Source organism: Mchenga conophoros, linkage group LG16 (genome assembly GCF_057382185.1).
Source record: "Mchenga conophoros isolate Kocher_MC1m ecotype Shallow Benthic linkage group LG16, M_conophoros_male_GT1.1, whole genome shotgun sequence".
Lineage (NCBI taxonomy): Eukaryota > Metazoa > Chordata > Actinopteri > Cichliformes > Cichlidae > Mchenga > Mchenga conophoros.
The window spans coordinates 35,891,098-35,912,987 of record NC_140541.1 but is presented as its reverse complement, the minus strand read 5'-3'; the positions used below and the strand labels follow the sequence as shown (position 1 = coordinate 35,912,987).

Sequence of the window (21,890 nt, the reverse complement as noted above, 5' to 3'; positions counted from 1 at the left end):
ACTATAATTAAGAATACAAACCTTTTTATGTATTTAATAACCTCAAAAATTACTGACAGACTGACTTTAAGCAACTGATAAAGCAGTGCAAGCATTTAGAGTCTGAAAGCCGAGCTTTTAGCTCCCTGAGATTGCTCGTACATATCTTGACCATGTTTGATATGCATAACTGTAATAGAGTATATTTCTGGGGGGGAAAAAAAAAACCATAACTGATCCACTAAAAATAAAATAAAAGCTCCATTAGATAAACCAAGACTATTACAAACAAGTTTACAAAAGTATGAGAGTATTCTAATATCAGCGACAGTCTCTAAATATCGGTTTAGTATTAAAATAAACGTTTCAATCTAAAAATAAACCTTCCTCTGCTAAATGAATTAGTCATTTCTAAAAGTTTATTCATCATCCATGAGATTAATCAGCAAAGCAAATAGAAACCTTGTTAAATGTCAGTTTTATCAGACCTGCATTAAAACCTTAAGAGGCAGAGTTGAGATAAGAGTGTTTAGACTGTGGTCTGAGTGGATGACTGCTTATCAGTTAATCTTAATCTATGGAACTGAGTCGCTGCAAAACCACCCAACTGTTTCTGAAACACGCAGTTTCTATTTTTAAAGCAACTTTCCTGCAAGGCAAGACCTGCTTTTTCAAACCACCAAATTGGTGCCACAAGTACAAATCTGCAGGGGAATGCCAATCATAGCGAGCGTGGCGGCTCCGTGGGGTATTTCATGCATTTTTAGCACGCCGTGGCACACAGAGTTAGAGGGACTCGGGGCTTATCCTCGGATTAATGCCTGGAAAAGTTCATTCTGCCCTGAGAGATCCAGGGTGCACAGAGTCCTTCCTAAAAGGGATTGTGTAACTGCTGGAACTTTTGATTTTGTTTTGTTCATAGAAGCAGGAGGATTACATCCTCAGAGACCCACCTGACCCACCTCCCTCTTCTCGGCTGTCCCCTGCTGAACTCAGCGGACTTCATCCCACAGCCAGATGGGAAATACAGCAGTACACGGATATTCTTTTCAGAGCTTTCTGCTGGGCAGAGGTCTTAAAGACAATGGGGCCCTCTTGCATTTCACTTCTAGATGTTAATCTTAGAGGTCAATCATTTTCTTCATTTCACTACTTATGCCAGACCGGACATCTGGGAAAAACCCCATAACTACATACAAGGTCAGCTCATGCTGTCATTTCATTTCTTTTCCCCACAAAGCAACGTCACATGCAGCAAGTATTAAGTTTCAGGACAGCCTCGTTTACTAGCACGGCTGCTGAAAGATTAAATAAGAAAAGAAAAAAAATCAACACAAAAGGCCGGGTATGAGAGGACGTTAAAAATCCATTACCACATTGTCACTGCTACCAAAAACAGCCCTAAAAATAATCTAATTATGAAATGATCTTTAATTACGTGAAAGAACACTATGCATAACAAAAAACACAAAACCGCAATTCAGTACCGAGCTTCTTGTTCCAGCAGCGGCAGCAGCAAAGCTCTGAATGCTTAATAAATTCTTCTGAAGGCTGCACCGCACGCTTGTTTCATCTGACAATGAGACTACTTGAATGGAATAGTCTGGAAAACTGTAGAGGGGAACACAATCATGAAGCGGTAATCTTATTTCTCCACAGCAGCTCCCATTGTTCTCCTAAAAATGCTTCTGTTTAGTCCGGTTCAGCTCTCATTCCAATCCATCACTCCATTGAGAAATATTCTGCAGAGCCAAGGATAAATTAGAACAATAACCGCGCTGCGCGATTTGAATGCAGCAATCAGGCTCGGATAGGAGAGAGTACCGTTGTGCTCCTCCAGCTCTTACTAGATAGCAGTAGCTGCTCTGTGCACGGCTGCAATCAAGCCCAGATGAATTGAACCACCTCGCTCTGTGTTCGACTTCCCTGATAACTTCCTCTGATTAAGCTCCTGCTTAATTCACTCTGCCTCTCGACTCTGTCGACTTCAGTCATCTTTAGACAACTTTCAAAACGTTCAGACTTAAACCATCAATTAACACCAGAGCCTTCTCCGATACAGCGACACCGGCCTCTGTAAATGAGGAATCATCGGCGTGGACCGGCAGGTGTTAAGCTCCCTTTTTGAAGATTATACTTCACTTGCAGTGGCCTGGCCCAGGCTAGCCACTCTCTTCTAATCCACCACTGCAAGCTTTTGATAGCTCCCACTGAGAGTCTTTATTACAATTTCTGATTAAAACCTGGAGCCAGAGAGAAAACGAGACAGACTGAGAAATTAGAGTGACAGAGGAGAAGGAAGGGCAAGTGAAAGAATTAAAAATTACTCCTATTTCAAATGCAGGAGCGTAAACTGCAGAGCAGCTGCCTTTGATTACCTTTAAATCTAATACTTGGGCTTAAATTTTGTTAGAGGAATGAGCTGACCCCAAAGGCCTAAACACGTATCTCATATTCTGACAGGAAACAGACCCTCCAGGAAAGACTACAGAATGAAACCCTGCATTTTTAGTTTAAAACTGCGACATTAGCACCACTACTGAAATGCTAGAACCAGACAAAATTGACGAGAGCCAAGGGAAAAAAAAAATCATTAAGATCATGAAGAACGCACTGCCTCGATCAGTAGAGAAAACAAAACAAAACAGTCTTATCTGGTTTCAACTCCAGCATCATTTATGAGGCGCTTATTGTGCCGTCCTTCCTCCCTGATACTGAATAATCTCTGGGATAAAATCTACACATGGCTGTGGTCATCCCAAAAACATGAATAATTCACAGCCATCTGCCATAAACCAACAGTCTAAATTAAAAAAAGACCGAGGAGGTGCGATTCCTTTATTGTGATCACTTCTTTTATTTTGTGTGTGTTTGTGTGTGTCACAGAAAGGAAGTGTGGGTCTGCTTTTGATTCACTTTATTACGTCGTCACAGGAAGCGAGACGGACTCACGTTCACACCTACAGATTTAAATAATTAGCAATTTAGAATTCGCAGTTAACCCAACCCATGCATATCTTTGCACTGTGGGAGAAAGCCAGAGTAGCAGGAGACGTAAACACGTCTCTACCTTCTCGACAATTTAAGCCAATGTCTGCAGTAAATTAGAAATGAAATGTTAGATGTAAAATGTTATTATGTACAGGTGACTGTTGTATGAGGTTAGTGGAAGTCTCCAAAATGATCACGTGTGTAATTATCAGTAAGGCTGCTGGTTCTCAAATTTGGGGCCGAGTGATTATTTTACTCACAACTAAGCCTAAGACAACAGCAACAACCTCACCTTTAACCATGTGAATGGTCTGTTAAACAACGCTGCGATCATTTTATCTCCCCCAACTTTTTAAAGGCTGTTAAAGCCTCACTGCTGATTAGCACTGAAGCTCCACACCATAAAAAGCGATCTTCAGAGCTCCAACTATCAGTTACTTTAAAGCAAGTGGTTGTCATGTTGAAAGTGATATGTTAGTCAAGAATGTCATCACACCTACTACGTTAAAGTGACTAAGGTGCTTTTGCGGACATGAAGCAGACCCGTTAAGATGCCGCCAGCATTTCATGGTTTCAAGGCAAGAAAAAAATCCAGCGGGGAGTTTTCTTGGTCTCACTTTGTCAAAGTTTGTGGCTGCTTTGTTTACACATTCTGACCCAAGTGCATAAAACATCCAGGATTTTTTCTGGTTAGACTCTAGAGGTCTCAAAGCTTTTTTAACCAGCTATACAAGGCCTCCAGCACCAGACGGCCCCTCTCTCTGTTTGTGTTCCAGGCCGGCGAGTCGCTATGCATGACGATTTATTGACGCAAGATCCCCCTCAGCCAGGACTGCCACCGATTACTGCTGCTGGAGAGAGGAGACGAGGGCAGGGAGAGGGGGGTAGACAGAAGGGGAAGGTCTTGCAGGGATAAGAGAGTTTTTCTGTGTGTGTGTTCTAGCTCTGCCTCCAAGGCCATAAACCCAGTTCCAAAATGCCAAGTAGCATGTCAACATGCCAGTCTTTGCCACCCAAGTTTAAATCAGACAAAAGGCTCTTTAGTCCTCTAAGTGGTGGTCTGAAAAAATAGGAAATGATGATCTGTCATACGTGGAAAAAGGCTTTACCAGAACTGCACAAACTGAAGGACGACAAGGAGAAAATGAACTGCTAACATGAAGTGAAACTGAGCAATGAGAGCTTAATTTCTGAGCTCCCCAAAGAGAAGGAACGTCTGGCACTGGATGAATGCTCTGGCCTAATGCAAACACAATCATCCCTCACCTATTTTTTATTTCATTTCATAACAGCTGACACTTGTTTTTCAAAAGATTTGTCCATCAGCAGATTGTTAGCTGTGACGTAAAAATTCCACCTCCCCAAATGAAATGAAAAACATGCGACGAATACAACTCTTCCTTTAACTAAACACTGGAGAAACGTCATCAATTCAGATTTATTATGTGAAAAAAACCAAAACTGCTAAGTTACATTTATGTCATATATTCTGAGCATGAGCAGGGAACAGAAATGACCAAAATAAAAAGGAAATGAAACAGGAAAACACGGCCCACTCCAACGATCACTTGCATAACGCAGCGTATTTAAGAAAAAGAAAAAAGAGGAAGAAGACCAAGAAAGAAATCAGTAAATATCTTTGGCCTGTGCCAGTTTTCCCCGTAATGTGACGACATGAATCCCCTCTGACGCAAACCCCTTTGAAAAGCCTTTTGGCAGGGACTCAACCATTTCTCCAAACACTTTTCAAAAGAATAGAAGGTGATGCCAGCAAGCTACATTGTGTCACACAGAATCTTTAGTACTGCAACAATTAATAAATGCCTGTGAAATCAATTTGCTGAACATGACCAACACAAGCAGAGCTTGATGGGAAGTGAGGACACAATGGACCTTTTGTCCAGTTAAGTAAAATAGAAAATCCAGACCTGTGCTAAGGAGGAAAAGAATATATACTTTTCCCATAACACAGCAGCTATAAATCTATTCAAAATAAACTGCCGTGTTTAAATTTTACATTTCTTATTTCTTACCTTGGCAACTGTGAGAGCTCATTGTTATGGCTGCTGTTGCTCGTGCAGACTTGATGTGGAAAGAGAGGAGCGAGGGCGTCAGTGCGCCTCTGTCATGGTCACCATCGTTCGCTACCCAGCTCGACCAAAGAGGAACATGGATTCATCACACTGTGCCACAGAAGAAGACCTCGTTGGACTGCTTCACCAAACAGCCTGTGAGGAGGAGATACAAAAAAAAGCGGGGGATTTCATGCAGGCGCTCATTTATCACTGCAATATGCTCCAAATTTTTAAACAAACTTAAAACAAACACGTTTATGGTTTTTGCCATTCATTTATTCCTCCCTGCACAGGCAACAAAGCACAGACAGCCCTGCATGCCAACCAGCTTTCAAAGAACTGATGACCCCAGTTCAAAGTTTCTGCCTCTCTTCAGCCCCAGTTAAGTCTCTTGCACAAAACTGTCCAGGACATTCTGACACATAGTTGGTGAAAACCACTGACAATTAGAAAATAAACTGCACTGCAATTTCTGCTATTGCTGTTACAAAACAAAGCCAAGTGTTTAATATTCAACAGCAACTTCCTAATTGTTGTAAATCTGCTATAAACAGTCTTACAATTACAATTGTTGCTAAAAGTGAGAAATAAGGTGAAGAAAATGTGGCAAGAATCAAGTTAGGACACGGTCCTGAGTCGCACTTTCTCACATGCAGCACACAGCAGGAGACGGTCTGCAACAATGCTGGAAACACAGAGTTCAGTTTAGGTGAGAGTGTGTTCGGCAGGCAACACACATGGCTTGCAGAGAATTTCCCGGACAAATACCCTCTCCATTCTCACAATCGGACATCACGCAGCCTTTGCTCTGGGGAGCTGCTTCAGTAAATACTCTTTAATATTCAATCCAACTGGCTTGGAGATTTTCATTTTGACATAAAACTCTGCTCAGTTATACAGAGAAAAGTTCAGGGCAGCAGTGCAGGTGTTAAACAGCTTGGATTTGGTGGAGAAAAGCAGGAGTGGGAATTCAGTCTATGCAGGGGCTGTGAAGATGAACTTCCACAACAGCTTGTGGGCTTACAGGACTGATGTTCTCCAATGCTGATGGTTGAACAGCCAAGGGAGCAACAGTGGGGCTAACTACGAAGAGGGAAAAAGTACAAAAAAGGCAGACTGGACATTCGTTTTCATTTTTAACACTCTGTTGTATATTTTGGCATCTCTTCTCCACAGCAGGGGCTAAACCAAAGGACCAACAACACAGCAAACAGCAACAAGAGTAGCCCACAGGGCAGGTTGGTCCACATATTTTTGACACTGCCCTCAAGTGACAGGAGGCGGCTACAACATGTCCATGTGGGTCTTCCAAACTTTCAGTGCACGAGCAAATTTAAAACGGAGACTAAAAGAAAGAGAACGGAGTGAAAGCAAACTGGCAAGTTGTATAAGATGTTTATTTTTTTATCAAATCAAAATGATTCATTTGAACCATCTGGCTTTACGTAAAATCACAGCATGTTTACAGAGTAATGCGAGTCACTATCAGAACTGTCATCACAACACTGCCTGAGCCACACCCAGCAAAGAGATTGAGCAGGTGTACATCGGTGATTAAGCACTGCAACAATAATACACCGCATTTTTCACATTTATGCATCAGAGCTTACCGGGGCACACGCCTTTGCAAGCATTTTAAGATTTGATCACATCTATTACTGTTACACTGTTACCGTGTTTGCTCCCACAGTTTGCATGGTCGGCCTGGGAAAGTCACTGCCTAAATGAAAGGCTGTAGTAGAGCCCCAAATGAAATGCAAACAGAGGCTTCATGAAGGCTTAGACTCACCTCTGAGTCAACAGCAGAAGAAAGAGGGGAAGAAAACTTTTCATACTGCCTGGTGTTTGTGTGTCTTATGCAATCAAAACTGCAAGCGGTGCGCAAACAAACACACAGAGAGGCCTCTGGCTCTTCAACTTTAACCGGCAGAAACTAAAACTCACCTCTGTCACGTCTAACAGGTGTCGGCAGAGCTGAAAACAAACATGTGGTAATGAGAGCTGCAATCAGTCCGTTTAAACCCCACAGCGGCCGCAGCAAAGTGCGTCTGCGCTCCCTTCTCTTTCTCAAACAGACACGCTCGCTCTTTAAAGCTGCTAAACTGAATTACTGTCACATACCTACGTTCAGTTCTGTTGCGCAGAAAAATAAAACTTCATGGAAACGTATTCCTGCCAACAGTCTCCAGGCTCTTACCTCAGCTATCAGGAATTACCATAAACACCATAACGGTCCCTTAAGTCTAGAACAAAATCTGAGAAACCAGATTATTAATTGCCGTCAAATGTGAGGGGAAAAAGTGTCAGAGTACTGATGGGATAACTGCCACTTGTGACTTTGAGAAAAAGATGAATGTGTTGCTATGACAAAAGTCAAAACACAGTATTTCCACTCTTTGAGTTGAGTGTGCTCTTCATAGCATCTTTCAAGCCATTGGGCAAAACAACAATGGAAGAGGTTTAGATGTCAGTCTGAATTCCTGATAAGGGTGTGTGTTTAGTTACATGTACACTGGTGACACTTGGATGACCGTGAGGGACACCGAAAATGGGTGTTGATGGATTTGCTGAGGCATGGGGTGTCAGAAAAAGTCGCCAGGGTGCCAACTGGAGGGCAGTGGAGCTATTCTCAGCTCAAACCACCTATTTTTGTCAGACGAGTTGTCTCACACACACGCGCACACACACACGCGCACACACACACACACACACGTACACGTACACACACAATGTGCTTTTACAGTCTGTTATAGTGTGACAGCAGTGACTTTAGGCATTTTCTCCTCCTGCTCTCTCTGTTGCCAAACACATACACCATGGAGCTCAAAGACAGGCCTTTACCGACTCCAGCCAGTTGCAGATTGTAAAGCTGATCTGTTGTCAGTTGTGATGCTACTTCCACATGACTTCATTTTTTTTCTCCTGGAATCTTAATTACTCTACGGGGATCCCATTAAAAATGGATCTTTGTACAACACTGCAGATATTTCTTTTTCCTGCACTGTGGCACCATAAAACACATCACCTGCATCTCTTCAAGCATCTCATTTTCACCGGCTAACTCGTCTGGATAAGATTTATTATTCTCATGCAGTGAAGTTTGGATCTGGAAACGTTTCATGGCGCTTGACAGGAAAACAGCTCTCAGGACCCCTTAATGGACTTCATTTCCCAAGCACTCTGAGCACTGCCGGGAGTAATCACGATAGCATAAAAATAACATGTGGTTGGATAGTGAGCAGTAAACAACAATTAAGAGACCCCTTGCATAGCTCATGAAATGAATCATTGAAAATGCATTTGCTCCATGAAGACCGCCTCAGCCTCTCAGCCCTAATTGACTATGAATTATTCAGCTGGCGATGGGATTAGTGCCTTGTATGCCATGGACTGACATGTTTCTGAGGTGTAGAGTCTTTACAGTGTGATAGCAGCTCAGTATTCTTGAAATAGATGTGGATGGCCCAACAGGAAGCTTTTTGCTTTATTATTACCACCAAGACAAAAGTAGAATATTGTAGTGTGTCTGACAGGAGCTGGTCGGTCCATCTGTGAAGTAGAGCTGGGCGATATAAGGTTTTTTCATATCACGATATGTTTTTTTCATTTCAGGCGATAACGATATCTATCACGATATAAGCCAAATAACTATATTTGTAAGATTTAAATGTGCCGTTGCTCACAAGTAAAATGTGAAATAATCAGCAGCTTGTTTTTATTTAAATATTTATTTCCCATAATAAGTTCAACAGGGTAGATGTACTTAAGGAACATGAGACTTTTTCAGATAGATAAAGGCAAATATTGCAAACTACACAAAGCGTTTAAGTTTCAAAATAGAACAAACAAAACAGACTAAATTGTCAATTCCACTTAGAAACAAAATATTAATTCTAAAAATAAATCTTAGTTTGTTTTACAGAAGAACAGACAAAACTGACTAACTTTTGTCAATATCAAATAAACTGAGAACTAAAAGGAAATTCTCAATCTCTCCTTGTTGTATAGCTTAGCTTTTCAAACAGTTTTAACAGTTACTTTAGTCTGACAAAAGCCGAATGACGAATTAGCGCTTCCAGTCAGAGACTGAGGCTACGTCCACACGTACACGGGTATTTTTGAAAACGGAGATTTTCCGTTTTCGTTTTAAAAAATAATCCCGTCCACACATAAAGGCAGAAATGAAGGAAAACGCTGCTATGAACATGCCAAAGCAGCAGGTGGCGCTAGATTCCTAACCGTGCAGAAATGTTGGCCAATCAGAAGTCTAGAAGCCTCGGTGGGGAAAAGTAAACAAAGCTGGGGCATAGAAGCAGAACCGAGTCGTATGTGTGGAGGGACAGTAACTGTGTGTATATGTAAGCATTTAAACACTGCAGAGAGTAGAATTAACAGTATTGTAGAAATTCATTTCACCGAAACAATAACGTGGCGCACAGTGTGACGCATGCACCAGTTTATTGTATTTCCAGACTTGCTTTCGGCACAATTTACAGTGAACGCTACTCTGTTTTTTGTCAGACTTGAAATAGCCGAAATACCTTCACACTACGGAACTTCTATGGCTCTTCCGTTCGACAATCTCTCCGGCGTTGGAACCATCATCTGTTTTCTCTTCGGTCACGCTCGGTTGATTTTTCTAGTCGGCGCACTCATTTCCTCCATTACGCGCTGGCTGCTTCCCAAACAAACACACGTGCGGCTTGGCACTTGTGCTGTACGTAACAAGTAACGCGACGTGACGCTGCGGCTGTGATTGGTTCGGCTCTGCGCTACTTAATTTGGATTGGCTGACTTTTTTTTTTTTTTCTTTTTTAAAGAGGACAAGAGCGGCGAGGTCTATCGCGATAGTTTAATTTCTCTATCGAGTAAAAGTTATATCGCGATACATATCGTTATCGTTCTATCGCCCAGCTCTACTGTGAAGTTCAGGGTGTAAAACAAGGGCTGGGTAATGTACAGCTGATATAATTTCAAAACATATACCGAATGAGACAGTCCTGTTTATATAAGAATGTCCTTTGATGCTGAGGTATATAAAGTGTGCCCTAGATAAAGCTCTCTATGCAGACTCTCACTTTCTGCAGTTTCTCCTGACGTGAGTGATAACTAAAGTTTGAGGCATTCGTTAACTGAATGTTAAAATTGCATTTGTGACTGAAGCTGATGAGGTTTCCTGCTTTATTTAAACGAGACACTAAGAACAAAACTGCTCTTTTCAAAGCCAAAATACTCAACAACAACAAAAAAGATTCAAATCTCATAGTTTTAGATTGTACATGCCAAAGACCTACGAGAACAGCTGAATCACTGCACCACCACTGCTTCCAAAAAGCCTGAAACCGTCATTGCTTTGAAAAGGTAGATTGTGGTCATAAGAATTAGAACCTGTACTCCATCACTTTTGGGTGCGTAAACCCTAAAACAGGTCTTGCATTATATCTGCCTGCGTGCACCTTCACAGAAATGACTGCTCTTATTTTGACAGTAGTTTTGGCACAGTGGACAAGAGCTTAGTCCTGCTGGAAAGTAAATCAGGATTTCCATGAAGCTCATCAGCAGATGGAAGCATGAAGAGCTTCTACCACAATCTCGTGGTAGAAGGCTGCACTGACTTTGGACTTGATGAAGCACAGCTGACCAACAGCAGCCAACTCCAGCAGATCACACCCCAAAGCATCACAGAAACGTCACGCTGGACTTCAAATCCATTGGATTCTGTGCCTCTTTACTCCAAAATGTACTTTTATCTGAAAAGAGCAGCTAGACTACTGAGGAACAGTCCAGGTAAGACACTTCTGACAGTGTTTCTGGTTCAGGAGCGGGTGGATATTTGGATGAAGTCTATTCAATGACACAAGCCTCGTCCACTTGAAGTTCTTTAAATCATCTTTTCTTTAAAGTCCTCATTTTACTGACACCTTTCCCTTCATATCAACTTCAATACAGCACACAATGTTCCACATCAAAATGCAAAACAGTAACCGAGTACATGTTAATGAAATGACTGGAGATAAAAATCATGAGACCAGCCTCGAGACCTGGTACCGGAGTTCTACACAAATTCAAATAACATCACGGATATTGCATTAAAAGTCTTTTAAATTAAGCGACTTTAAAATGTTTTAAATGCAGCTACGGTGAAGGCAAATCATTACTAAACATTCAAGCCTAAAGTGGTGGAGGTCGTGTTTTATTTCTCAACAACATACCATTTTAGCATTACTTCTGTTCATGTACTGACTCCTCTTCAGTCACAGTTTTTATTACTGGGTTAACGTCACAAAATGCTGGAATTCATCTAAATGTCAAATAAAATATCCCGACGTGGGTGAAGCACACCAGCTAAATGCCCGAAAATTCACTTTTCCTGCATCCTCAGCTGATGGTTGACTCAACCAGATGCAACTTTTTATGTTGAGTTATTTTTTTAAATTAATAGTTTGAGAATATTAATGCAACTAGGAAGGGAATATGAACCAAAATTCCCATCACAAGAACAGACAGATTACCTGAAATGGTCTTTCTTTTGCCTATTAAAAAAATGGCTATTTGCACAATGGCTGAGTGTGCAGGCCTGTCCATCACAGGTGCCAAGCTCTAACCCAACACAGCTGTGCTATTAATAGACACAATCAGTGAAAGGAAAACAAAATGGGCACTAATAAGGATGTCTTTCCAAACTGCAAACCTATTGATAACCGATTTCAGAGCGCTAGGACGGGTTCCAAGTCAGGAGGAGGTCCTGGAAAAACACAAAGAGCTAATACGGGTTATTATTAGAGTTGCGAGGCACCAACAGGGTGTAAGGGGCTGAACTGTGGGAGAATAATGTGGGTGACCACAAGAACTCATCAAACCTCAAAATCACATCAGTTGAGGATGAGAGCTTCTGTATAGCCGCCCATTAAAATCCCAGCATCCTTCTTGCTGCTTTCAATCTTTGTCTTCTTTTCGGGCCAAAATCCATTTTCTTTGATTAAAGTGAAATTTCAATCTATACTAATGAACAAGTCTGAACGTAACAAAGCACTCTTCTGCTAATAATAGAAAAGTCCTAGCATGCACAGCTGTCTTTCCTGGAAGGTTAACATCAACATACCTGTACTGAAAGTTTTCTGGATCAAAATATAAGCAATGTGTGCTGATTTTATCAGGTTGCACGTTTCCCTACATTCTTACTGGTTTAGAAAATCCAAACATTAGCACACTGATACTGTAAATGGTAAATGGGCGGATTCTTCTATAGCATTTATACAGCCATTTGTTTTTTAAAGAAATGTTAGAATCGTGCAAACAGTGACAACACCATTTTTGATTGGACTATATATAGTATATAGTGCAAAAAAGTAATTGTAAAATATGTATGTGACAAATATTTTAAGATTGTCTTAGGGAGCACCAAAACACTAAAACATGACAGTGGTCATTATAATGTTACAGACAGGCAAGAACGATAATGCTATGATTTCATTCTTAGCCCGCTACCTTAATGACAATTTTAAGCCAGGAGACAAATGTTATCAATTTTGTCTGTCTGTAACATCATAATTAATAACTTAACAGATGGCTAACATTGCTATCAAATGAAAATACCTTCAGCTGAAAGATCCACCTTTGATTTGGCAAAGATTTTAATACCAGATGCAATTCCTAAAGCAGCGCTCCCAATTAAGGAGGCATGGGACCAACACCAACACTAGGCGTACACTAGTTTGTGATCCCCTGAGGCTGGGTTTGTAACTCCTAATAGTTAAGCAACTAAAATTATTGTTTGGTGGCCAAGTTAACATTTATGATGGTTCATGACCTCTCAAAATTGTTCAGTGTTGTGGACATCAAATACTTCAGCTGCTGGTAAGGGGAGGAGCTGTGTACCTACCTGTCTGCAACTGCTCTGTGTGATGTTTTGTGTCAACTGGAGGAGGCCAAGATGCTGTCATTTGTATTGGTACTGCTGCAAATGATAACATAATCACAAAGTAATTTGCAGTATTATCAGTCAAGTTAGTATCTGAGAATCTATTTTTTTGACAACCGTAACAGAGGTAGGAGGTATTGTGGAGGGAGGGAGTAGTCTGCAAGTATTGTGTGTGCATGCTTGCTTTCTAAAATTCATTGATTCATTCATTCATTCAAATATACTTCACGCAAGTAACTCCAACTCTGACTTTAAATCAGTAAGCCTGGCACAGCAGCAGGTGAACCGGTTGTCCATGTGCTCCAGGTCATGGTTACAGAAAAAGGTTACAACTGCTGACGAAGAAAGACCACCACTGCCAGCGTCAGTCCCAGATGGTGATATTGAAGTAAATACAGATGTAGAAGACTCTTGGTGCATAAGCAGGTGAATGGCATTGAGGACCGCTATAACAGCCAGCCAGCCCGACCTGTGCGGAAAACCCAAACTGTTAAGGGCAGCAACAAGGCGGCTAGCAGCAGAAGAATGAGAAAAAACGCAAAGGGATCATCTACTAGTAAAGTGATGGTGTCATTCCAACAGACAGCTAAAGAAATTATAATGAAAAATATACTGCTAATATACTGAGGCCGTTAGACCTACAGCCGCGCAAGTTTACATGTGGAAAACACTGAATGGTTAGCATGTGCCAACTTTAACACTGTCAGATACCGAGAAGCAACTTTTGCCATCTGCATCTAGTTTTCTAAATACACATGGCACAATGAAGGTTATTGAAGTGAGACTAAAACCAACATATGGTGATTAAGAGGAATTAAAATCTAAACTACACTCATTTGAAAAGCAACTGTCAACTGCAGTTTTGGTTCGATAGACAAATTACTATTTGGACCATGCTGCTTGAGTATGAAACCAAAGCTCCAATGCCATTTACAAAGCCAATCAGTGTAACATAAACAACATGTGAACAAACAGGGGTGCCTGTCCCAAATACCAACCACATGCTAACTGATTTTAGAGGTTCAAAGTCAGGACAAGAACAAAAGAGCTAAACAGGGTTTTTTTATTGGAGTTTTGAGGCACCAACTGGGGATAGAGCTGAATGTTGGAGAATAGTCAACAGCAATGAACTCATACAGCACCCAAAGGGGGTCAACACAAGGATTCATCAAGCTTCAAATCACATCAATTGAGGCTGAGAGCTTCTTTACAGTTGGCCATTGAAAATTCACAGTCCTTTTTTTACTGCCTTCAATCTTCCTCTTGTTTACTTTTGCTGTTTTTCTGGCCAATATCCAGCTTCCTTTCTTTTTATAAACTTGCATAACAGTAAGCCAAATGAGAAAAAACAATGTACTGTAACCATCTGTTGACTGGTTGGCTGCTTTAGTTGAAGGATTCATGTGCAGCCGATTTCCCCAAGTGTCATTCAAACTATATTAGTGTCTTCTCAAACACTGTGCAATCAAGAGAAGGACAAAATAAAAGAATAAATGAATACAGACTGAAATCAAAGATACAGTAGTATTCAGAACGGCAGTGAGCTGGTGGAACGACCTTCCCAGTTTACAAATTCCTACTGGGTGACTGTGGATTGCTGGGTTTTATTTGTCTCCGAGCACAACAGTCGCATTAATAGAACCCATTAGAATCCAACAACGTCCACAAACTGTCCACAAACAAGCAAACGTTCTGAGCGCCAGCTTGTCCTAAATAATAGAAGGAAATTGGAAAGTCAGACCCAGAATTTCACAAAGCACAATGGAACCAAGATAAATGAGCTTATTAAAGAGATTAAAAGAGGCAAACTTAGGACAGAAGTGCTCATGAACTTTGGTAAGGTAATGATGTAGGTAGCCCGTGTGCTTACTGGTCTAAGGTCACTTACTGCAACTTCTCTTATGTGCGCCTTTCTCCTATTTTTGTCTACATTTCTCTTGTTTCTTGACTTTACACATTTCTCCTGTTTGCTATTTATATTTTATCCCAGCACAGTTGATGCGGAGCACCTACATTTTCATAGTCCATGTGCAATGACAATAAAGGGCTATTCTAGTCTATTCTACACATCTTGAGATTTCTGTACTCCTCTGAGTATACTACAAGCCAACATGGAACTTAGAGGTTTGATGCATGTACTCCCTATGATATTAATGCGTAGTACTGAATTGGGGCCAAGATGTACAGCTGTTATACATCCACTATATCTTTCCGTGCTACACCCTCCTTGGCGCAGTGATGATACCAGCTGGGGGACAAATCATACAAACAAAGCTTCTCAACAAGATTTTCTTCTTTGTTGGAATCTCAACTATTTTGTTCTGCATGCTTTACTTCCATCTATACTGTTTGAGTTTGTTTTGGCTCTTTCACAAGCGCTCGTTGATCAGTGCATCATTTCACACTGCATTCCTATTGGTCAGTTGGTAGTCAGCAGTCACACTGTGAAATGCTTATCCTACACTTCTGGTACTTTATGAATTTTGCCTCAGGCTTGGTTGGTTTAAAGACCAATATAACTTTGAACCTCTCTTATTACGTGACTTAGTACCATGAGTTTGGAGTAACGACCAAAAGATATCAGCATGACATATCACCTGTCTTGTTAGTCAACTTTTGTCTGGGAAATTCCAGGAAAAAATAGAGGCTGAATCAACTAGATGATTGAAGAAAAATAACAAAAAAAACCTCTTTTTCCTTGTACTTTCCCAAAACCAGCATTTTAATCCGCCTAATAGCTCCTAATAGAAATACAAAACAATCTCACAGTGCACTCTCGGTTCATACTCAAACAAACAAAAGCACAACTTGCAGGCCATCATATAAAAGCTTTTTCCCTGATGAAAAGATGAAAAGACTGGTTACTTTGCATTTACCCCAATCAGCCCAGTGTTAGAGACAGACAGAAGTTCTCTTTTTCTTTACTGTCAAACCCAAAGTCCTGCTTGAAAATGCAGACTTCCTAATATTACAGCCTTTTGCACATGGCACTAACTGCAACAGATTCCTTTAAAGTGGACATAATATGGCTGACATAATAACAATAGCGGGACTTCCAGTCTGTATTGTGCTATTAAGTCTCATTTAGCTTAAATATTACAAGAAAAAAAAAACTATTTTCTTAAACACTAACGCCTAAGATCCAACACCCTCCAGCAGATATTGGGCAAGAGGCGAGTTACGCCCTGGGAAGGGCGCTGGTCTATCGCAGAGCTAACACATGCACATGTCTTTGGATTGCACAGGGAGAACACCCAAATCCCACACAGAAAGGCCCCGGCTGACCAGCTGTGAGGCATCAGTTCTTACCACTGCACCACTGTGCTGCCCACATCAAAATCCCACATTGCACAGTACAATTAGGAATAATTCAGTTCCACAAACACAAAAGTCTAAAATGTGAGACAGTTACTGCAGGTGTTTAAGCCATGCAGATGTTTTGTTAGATGGACTCACAATTAATTTACAGTGATTTAAAAACTCTCAGTTATCCTTTAAGTCCTTAGTCCACGTAAAGCTGTCGAAAGGGGAAAATCAAATGTGCAGGTGACTTTTTGTCTTTTAAAGTCAATACAAGCAATACAACAGGTGTTTCATTTGAAATCTGACCAGATTATTTATGCTTCTCCTGTAGCTTACTGTACACCCCCATCACGGAGATGCAGATACAGATGGATACAGAGCATCTGGTCAAAATCCAAGAACTGTCTTGGGTGGGTCGATCAACTCTTGTAGGGTCGTCCTTGCCAGAAAGCAAAAGGGTCCGACTCCGTTTCGCACTCACATTCTACAATAACCCACACAAATCATCATCACTGGTCTACAAAGACTAAAATCCAGAGGAACTGCAAGATATTTCACACCCCATGATCATTACAAAGAAAACAAGAAAGAGACTTAGATAATAATAACTGAAATCATTACCACGCACTACAACCATGTCAACATTTCCTCTTTGCATGTAGAATGCAAAATGGCAGTAATCGCCACAAAGAAAAACTTTGTGCAAATGCAAAACCATTTATTTCAAACAAAAACATTTTTTGTGGCGGCTTTGCGTTGCAATCCAAAACGCCATAATATGGTCTTCCTCTGGAATTTTTCATGTGGCCAAAGAATAATTACAGGCTGCCAGCCCCGTGGAGTTTTATTAGGCATGTTTAGAGTTTGTTTTGTACAACAAGACTTTGCATATGCTTCTTAAAGGGGACACCCATCCTCCAACCATCTTATTCTCCCACTTATTCCAGCTCAATACTTGGACTCAACTCCTTAGAGAAGTCACTTTTCCAACGTTCAAATAACCCTTTTTTTATCCTACAGTAGGCCTTGGTGTAACCTCTCAGGTTATCCACTGTCTTAACAACCCATTTAACTCACTCCCCAAATCAGCTTTCTTCTGGTTGGCTGCCCGTCTCAGTCAGAAGGTTCAAGTTTGCAGCTGCTGTGCTCACAATCAGTGTGGCGTGTCTGAGATTGCATGACATCACGAGAAGCCAAGAGTGAAAAACAATCTAGAGCTGATCGTTCAGAGATGCCAGAAGCCCGAGCGTTTGGCTCACAAACATTTATTTCTTTTACACCATCATCTTCACTATGCTGTTACCTTCAAAGGATTGAGATCATGATGTAATGACATCCGTCATCACCAAACAACTGAATGAGACCACATGAGGACGTTTTGAAGCTGCAGAAGATCAGACATGCCTAACGAGTTCTCAGTCACAGACACTGCTGAACATCAGCTCTTAAAGAGTAAGAATATAACAGGCAGCAGGCTGTAGAAAGAGATCCTGCCATAATTCAATGATGCTGTTTTACATCTTCACCAGTCTGGCCTGTGCTCTCGGCAGACTCATCCTTTAGGAGGACAACTCAGACATTTCTTTAGTGGACTGCTGTGACCTTGTTGCCGTGGGGCCTGGAGTTTACAAGCATGCGCCAGCAGTGCTCCAGAGCTTGTAATGCTGAGGGAATAGTTTCCACTAGTGAAGGCTTACAGGAGATTTAGCAGAGCACAGGCACAGCCCTGCTGCTGCTCCGCTCTGTTTACACTTCACCGAGACAAAGTTTACAGCCAGAACTGCGGCAGCGCGGTCCGACCTCAGCAGAAACCTCCATCACACGCGCGCGCACGCACGCACACGGACACCCGTGCTGTCTCTGTGTTACTTGAGGAACTATGGAGCAAAGCGGTGCGTTTAACTACAAGAACAAAACTTTATGTGAGCTCGAACAGCTCCGCTGGAAGCGCGGCTGTTTGCGCCGAAACCTCCCCAGAACATCTGGCAGCCCTTCGCTGTAACCTCAAAGTCATCATGAAGGCAGTGTGCCAACACGAGGCAGAAACAGTGAATACGCTTTAATAACAGTCCGCTTCTCACCGCAGTCTGCCTCTACCGAACTGAAAGCTGAGCAACAATGTTGCACAACACACTGTTTTTGATAACCTACTACAAACTGCTGAAAGTGAGCAACAACGCATCTATTGCGCAACACTCACGGCTTCCTTCAGCTGACTGTAAAACACCCACAAACCCACACGAAACAGTGTAAAGTGGAGTTGCCCCACGACTGCAGCTCACTTCGGGGAGACGCAAAGCGCAGCGACCCCAGAGATAAACATCGCTAACTTTTTTTCAATCATGTGCCTTAAACGTTCAAAGCAAACACTGTTTATTTTTCCACAAACACGGAACAGAAACAGTACCTGAACCGAGCTGTGCTGGCTGGGAGCTGTTGCTGTTCTCCCGCTGCTTAACAGCATCCACGGAGCAGGGTTTTAGGACCCGTCGGTGCCGTTAAAAAAAAAAATCAGTCATCCAACAGATCCGCCATACTGAATTAATCACGTGTCAGACAACCCCCTGTGTTTCCGTAGGAGGCGGGGTCTGCGGGCAGTATGATTGACAGCTGACGGGAAAATCTCTAAGTGGACACGAGGTAAGACCACCATTCTGACACACAGGTATCATCACCCGTCCTTATCCTCCTTTACTACCAAGTACATTAAGCTTTTTTTATTTTTAACTTGTTTAATGGGGTTTTTATGTATTTTACATTCAATAGAGGATTCATTTGATATCCAAGTATGTGCTCAGCAAATATATATATGTCCTAATTTTGTTTAAATTACAATAAACAGTAAAACAGCTCCTGAGTGCTGATTCAAACCTTTGGTATTTTTAGGCAAATACCAAAGTACAGGCCAAGCAAAACCCAGCCTGCACTAAAGAAACAAGGTTTCTAATGTCACTGGAATGCTCGGCACTCCTCTTACTTTAATATATAACACAAACAAGCCTGTACTTTTTTTTAATCAGGAAAAATAATGCACCCACTGGTACCGAAGAATGAAATCCCCGTGCGAACTCAGTCTGCTGTTTCAGTTGGTTCTTCCCACTCCGGGTCGACTTTCCCAAACTGCAGATAACATGTGTCAACTTGTCACACGCAGTAGCTGGTTTAATACTTAGGTGGAGAGATATGTGGCAACAGTAGATTTTCCAGAAGGGGTTGGAGGACTGCAGTTGCCCTCCTGGAAGTGAGCCTTCTAAAACCATATACACTTCAAATTACACACACATATATATATATATATATGTGTGTGTGTGTGTGTGTATGTGTGTATAAAGCTGCCTTATAGTGTCCAAGGAGACATTCAATAGCCACAAAACCACATATGTAACTGATATCTGCACAGCACCAAAAGGCTTAATTCTCACCAGGGGGTAGTGCTCTTGATTCCCCTTGTTTGTTAAAGGAACACTTCCGTAAGCTGAGAAGTGCAACTCCAACTTCCTCTAACAAACTGGAGCATGGCATACATCTGTCTCATAGTTTTTCCTCTTCAGTCGCCACCAATGTTGGTCAAGTTACTTGAAAAAAGTAATCAGTAACTAATTACTGATTACTTCCCCAAAAAAGTAATCCAGTTACTTTACTGATTACTTATTTTCAAAAGTAATTAATTACTTAGTTACTCAATTACTTTTTAAAAACACAATTTACAACCTGAGTAGGTGATAAAGCGATAGCTCTTTCAGCCCAATTCTACTTTTTCTGCATAATCCATCATACAAAATGTAATCAAATGGAAAAGTCTCTTTTTTAAACTTGTTTTATTAGTTTTAATCTTTTAACTTTATGTATCAAGCAAAAATTTTATTATATGCAACATTCTCTAATTAGTTTAACATTTAAACCTATTTTCTGCACATTCCAGCACATAAAATAAAATATTTTTTGTGTTTACACTCAGTCTTTCAAATAGATGCAAGTAAAACACAGCAGAAAATAAATAAAGTCAAAGACTCAGTGGTCCTTTTGCTCTATTTTCACCTGTAAAGCAGGAGTGGGGTAGGCGGAGGTTTACCCTGGTGCAGGTGTGCCGCGGCAGTCAGTGGAAGAATCCACGAGTTTCTCTGTGAATTTCCCATTACGTTGTAGCTACTCGGTGCTTGTTTGGAAGTTTAGGGTTTTTTTTCGCTGTAAAAAGAAGTTTTCTTCCCACGCACAGCGGACACTAATGTTTTTGTCACTTTTTATGGAATCAAACTCAAAGTAAGGTCAGTACTTCCACGCTTTAAACGCTGCACGCTCATACTCTCTCTGCACTCGATATGTGATCCATTGTTGATCTGCACACAGCTGTTGTCACGAACGTCGCACTTGCCTAAGTCACTGTCATGAGACATTCTCGCAAAAAATCACGGTTTTAGTAACGCAGTAACGCAGCGTTCCTACGGGAAAGTTGCAATAGTAATCCCTTACTTTACTCGTTACTTGAAAAAAGTAATCGGATTACAGTAACAACGCGTTACTGCCCATCTCTGGTCGCCACGATTAATCCCTGTGACAGCTTTATTGGCTCGGTCAGTTTTACACAGCATCCCAAAATAAGTCAGCGAACAGTGAGTTCATCTTGTGTATAATATTAACTACAAACAGATGTTTAGTTTATTTAAAGTCATTACTGTGATGTTTAAAAGAAACTACAGCACAAAAGAGATGAGTTCATAGCCTGCTATAGACAGCATGTGTGCCAACAGCAGGAAAGCTACACAGGCCATGGAAGGATTTTCCTTTATTTTACAGTATTTGCACCTATTCAACTGCATGTTCATGTAAATATCTCATCAGCCAAGCAACTCAGTGTATGTAGGCATTCAGATATGGTTGAGACCAACCATATCTGTGGAAAAGAACAAACCCAGTGACTGTTAGCTCTCTGGGTGAAAATGTCTTGATGACATAAGAGGTCAGAGGAGAACATCCAGACTGCTTTAGGCTGATAGGAAGGGATCAGGAACTGAAATAATCACTTGTTCTAAACAAAGTATGCAGAAGAGCATCTCTGAATACATCACGCTTCAGATCTTGAGGCAAATGGGCTACAGCAGCAGAAGACCACACCAGGTGCTCCAGGAACTATTATCACTTCTTTTTCCCATTAATCTTCTTTCCTTCCGCTGTACCTTAGTCAGTATCAGTATTAAGCAATAGGGCTTACTCCCTGATTTATCTAGTAAAATGACGCTATGAATCACAGCGCGTAGATTAAAATGTTGCACAATTCATGAAAAAGTGCCATTCTTAGTTCCCTTTTGATTGTGCAATCTAATGTTTTCACTCTTTTGGAGGGGGGAGGGGGTCACTCCCACTCCTGAAGAAATTCTATGACTCTGTGGTGGCTTCTGCTATCTTTTATGGTGTGGTCTGCTGGGGCGGCAGCATCTCTGCTGGGGACAGGAAGAGACTGAACAGGGTGATCCGAAGGGCCAGCTCTGTTCTAGGATGCCCTCTGGACCCAGTGGAGGTGGTGAGTGACAGGAGAATGGCGGCTAAGCTGTCATCCCTGATGGACAACGTCTCCCACCCCATGCAGCAGACTGTGACAGCACTGAGCAGCTCCTTCAGTGGGA

The 21,890-nt window shown here is 41.4% G+C and overlaps 1 protein-coding gene across 1 annotated transcript in view; it reads right to left on the bottom strand.

Moving 5' to 3' along the window:
• The window catches only part of hdac4 (histone deacetylase 4), a 122,774-nt gene extending 103,885 nt beyond the window's left edge, over positions 1-18,889 (bottom strand). The window contains exons 1-2 of the mRNA XM_085248717.1: positions 18,677-18,889; positions 5,004-5,198 (exon numbers count right to left, since the gene is read on the bottom strand). Coding sequence (XP_085104843.1) covers positions 5,004-5,025 — 22 coding nt within the window. The 5' untranslated portion in view covers positions 5,026-5,198; positions 18,677-18,889. The remainder of the gene's footprint in view (positions 1-5,003; positions 5,199-18,676) is intronic.
• Positions 18,890-21,890: the final 3,001 nt, after the last annotated feature.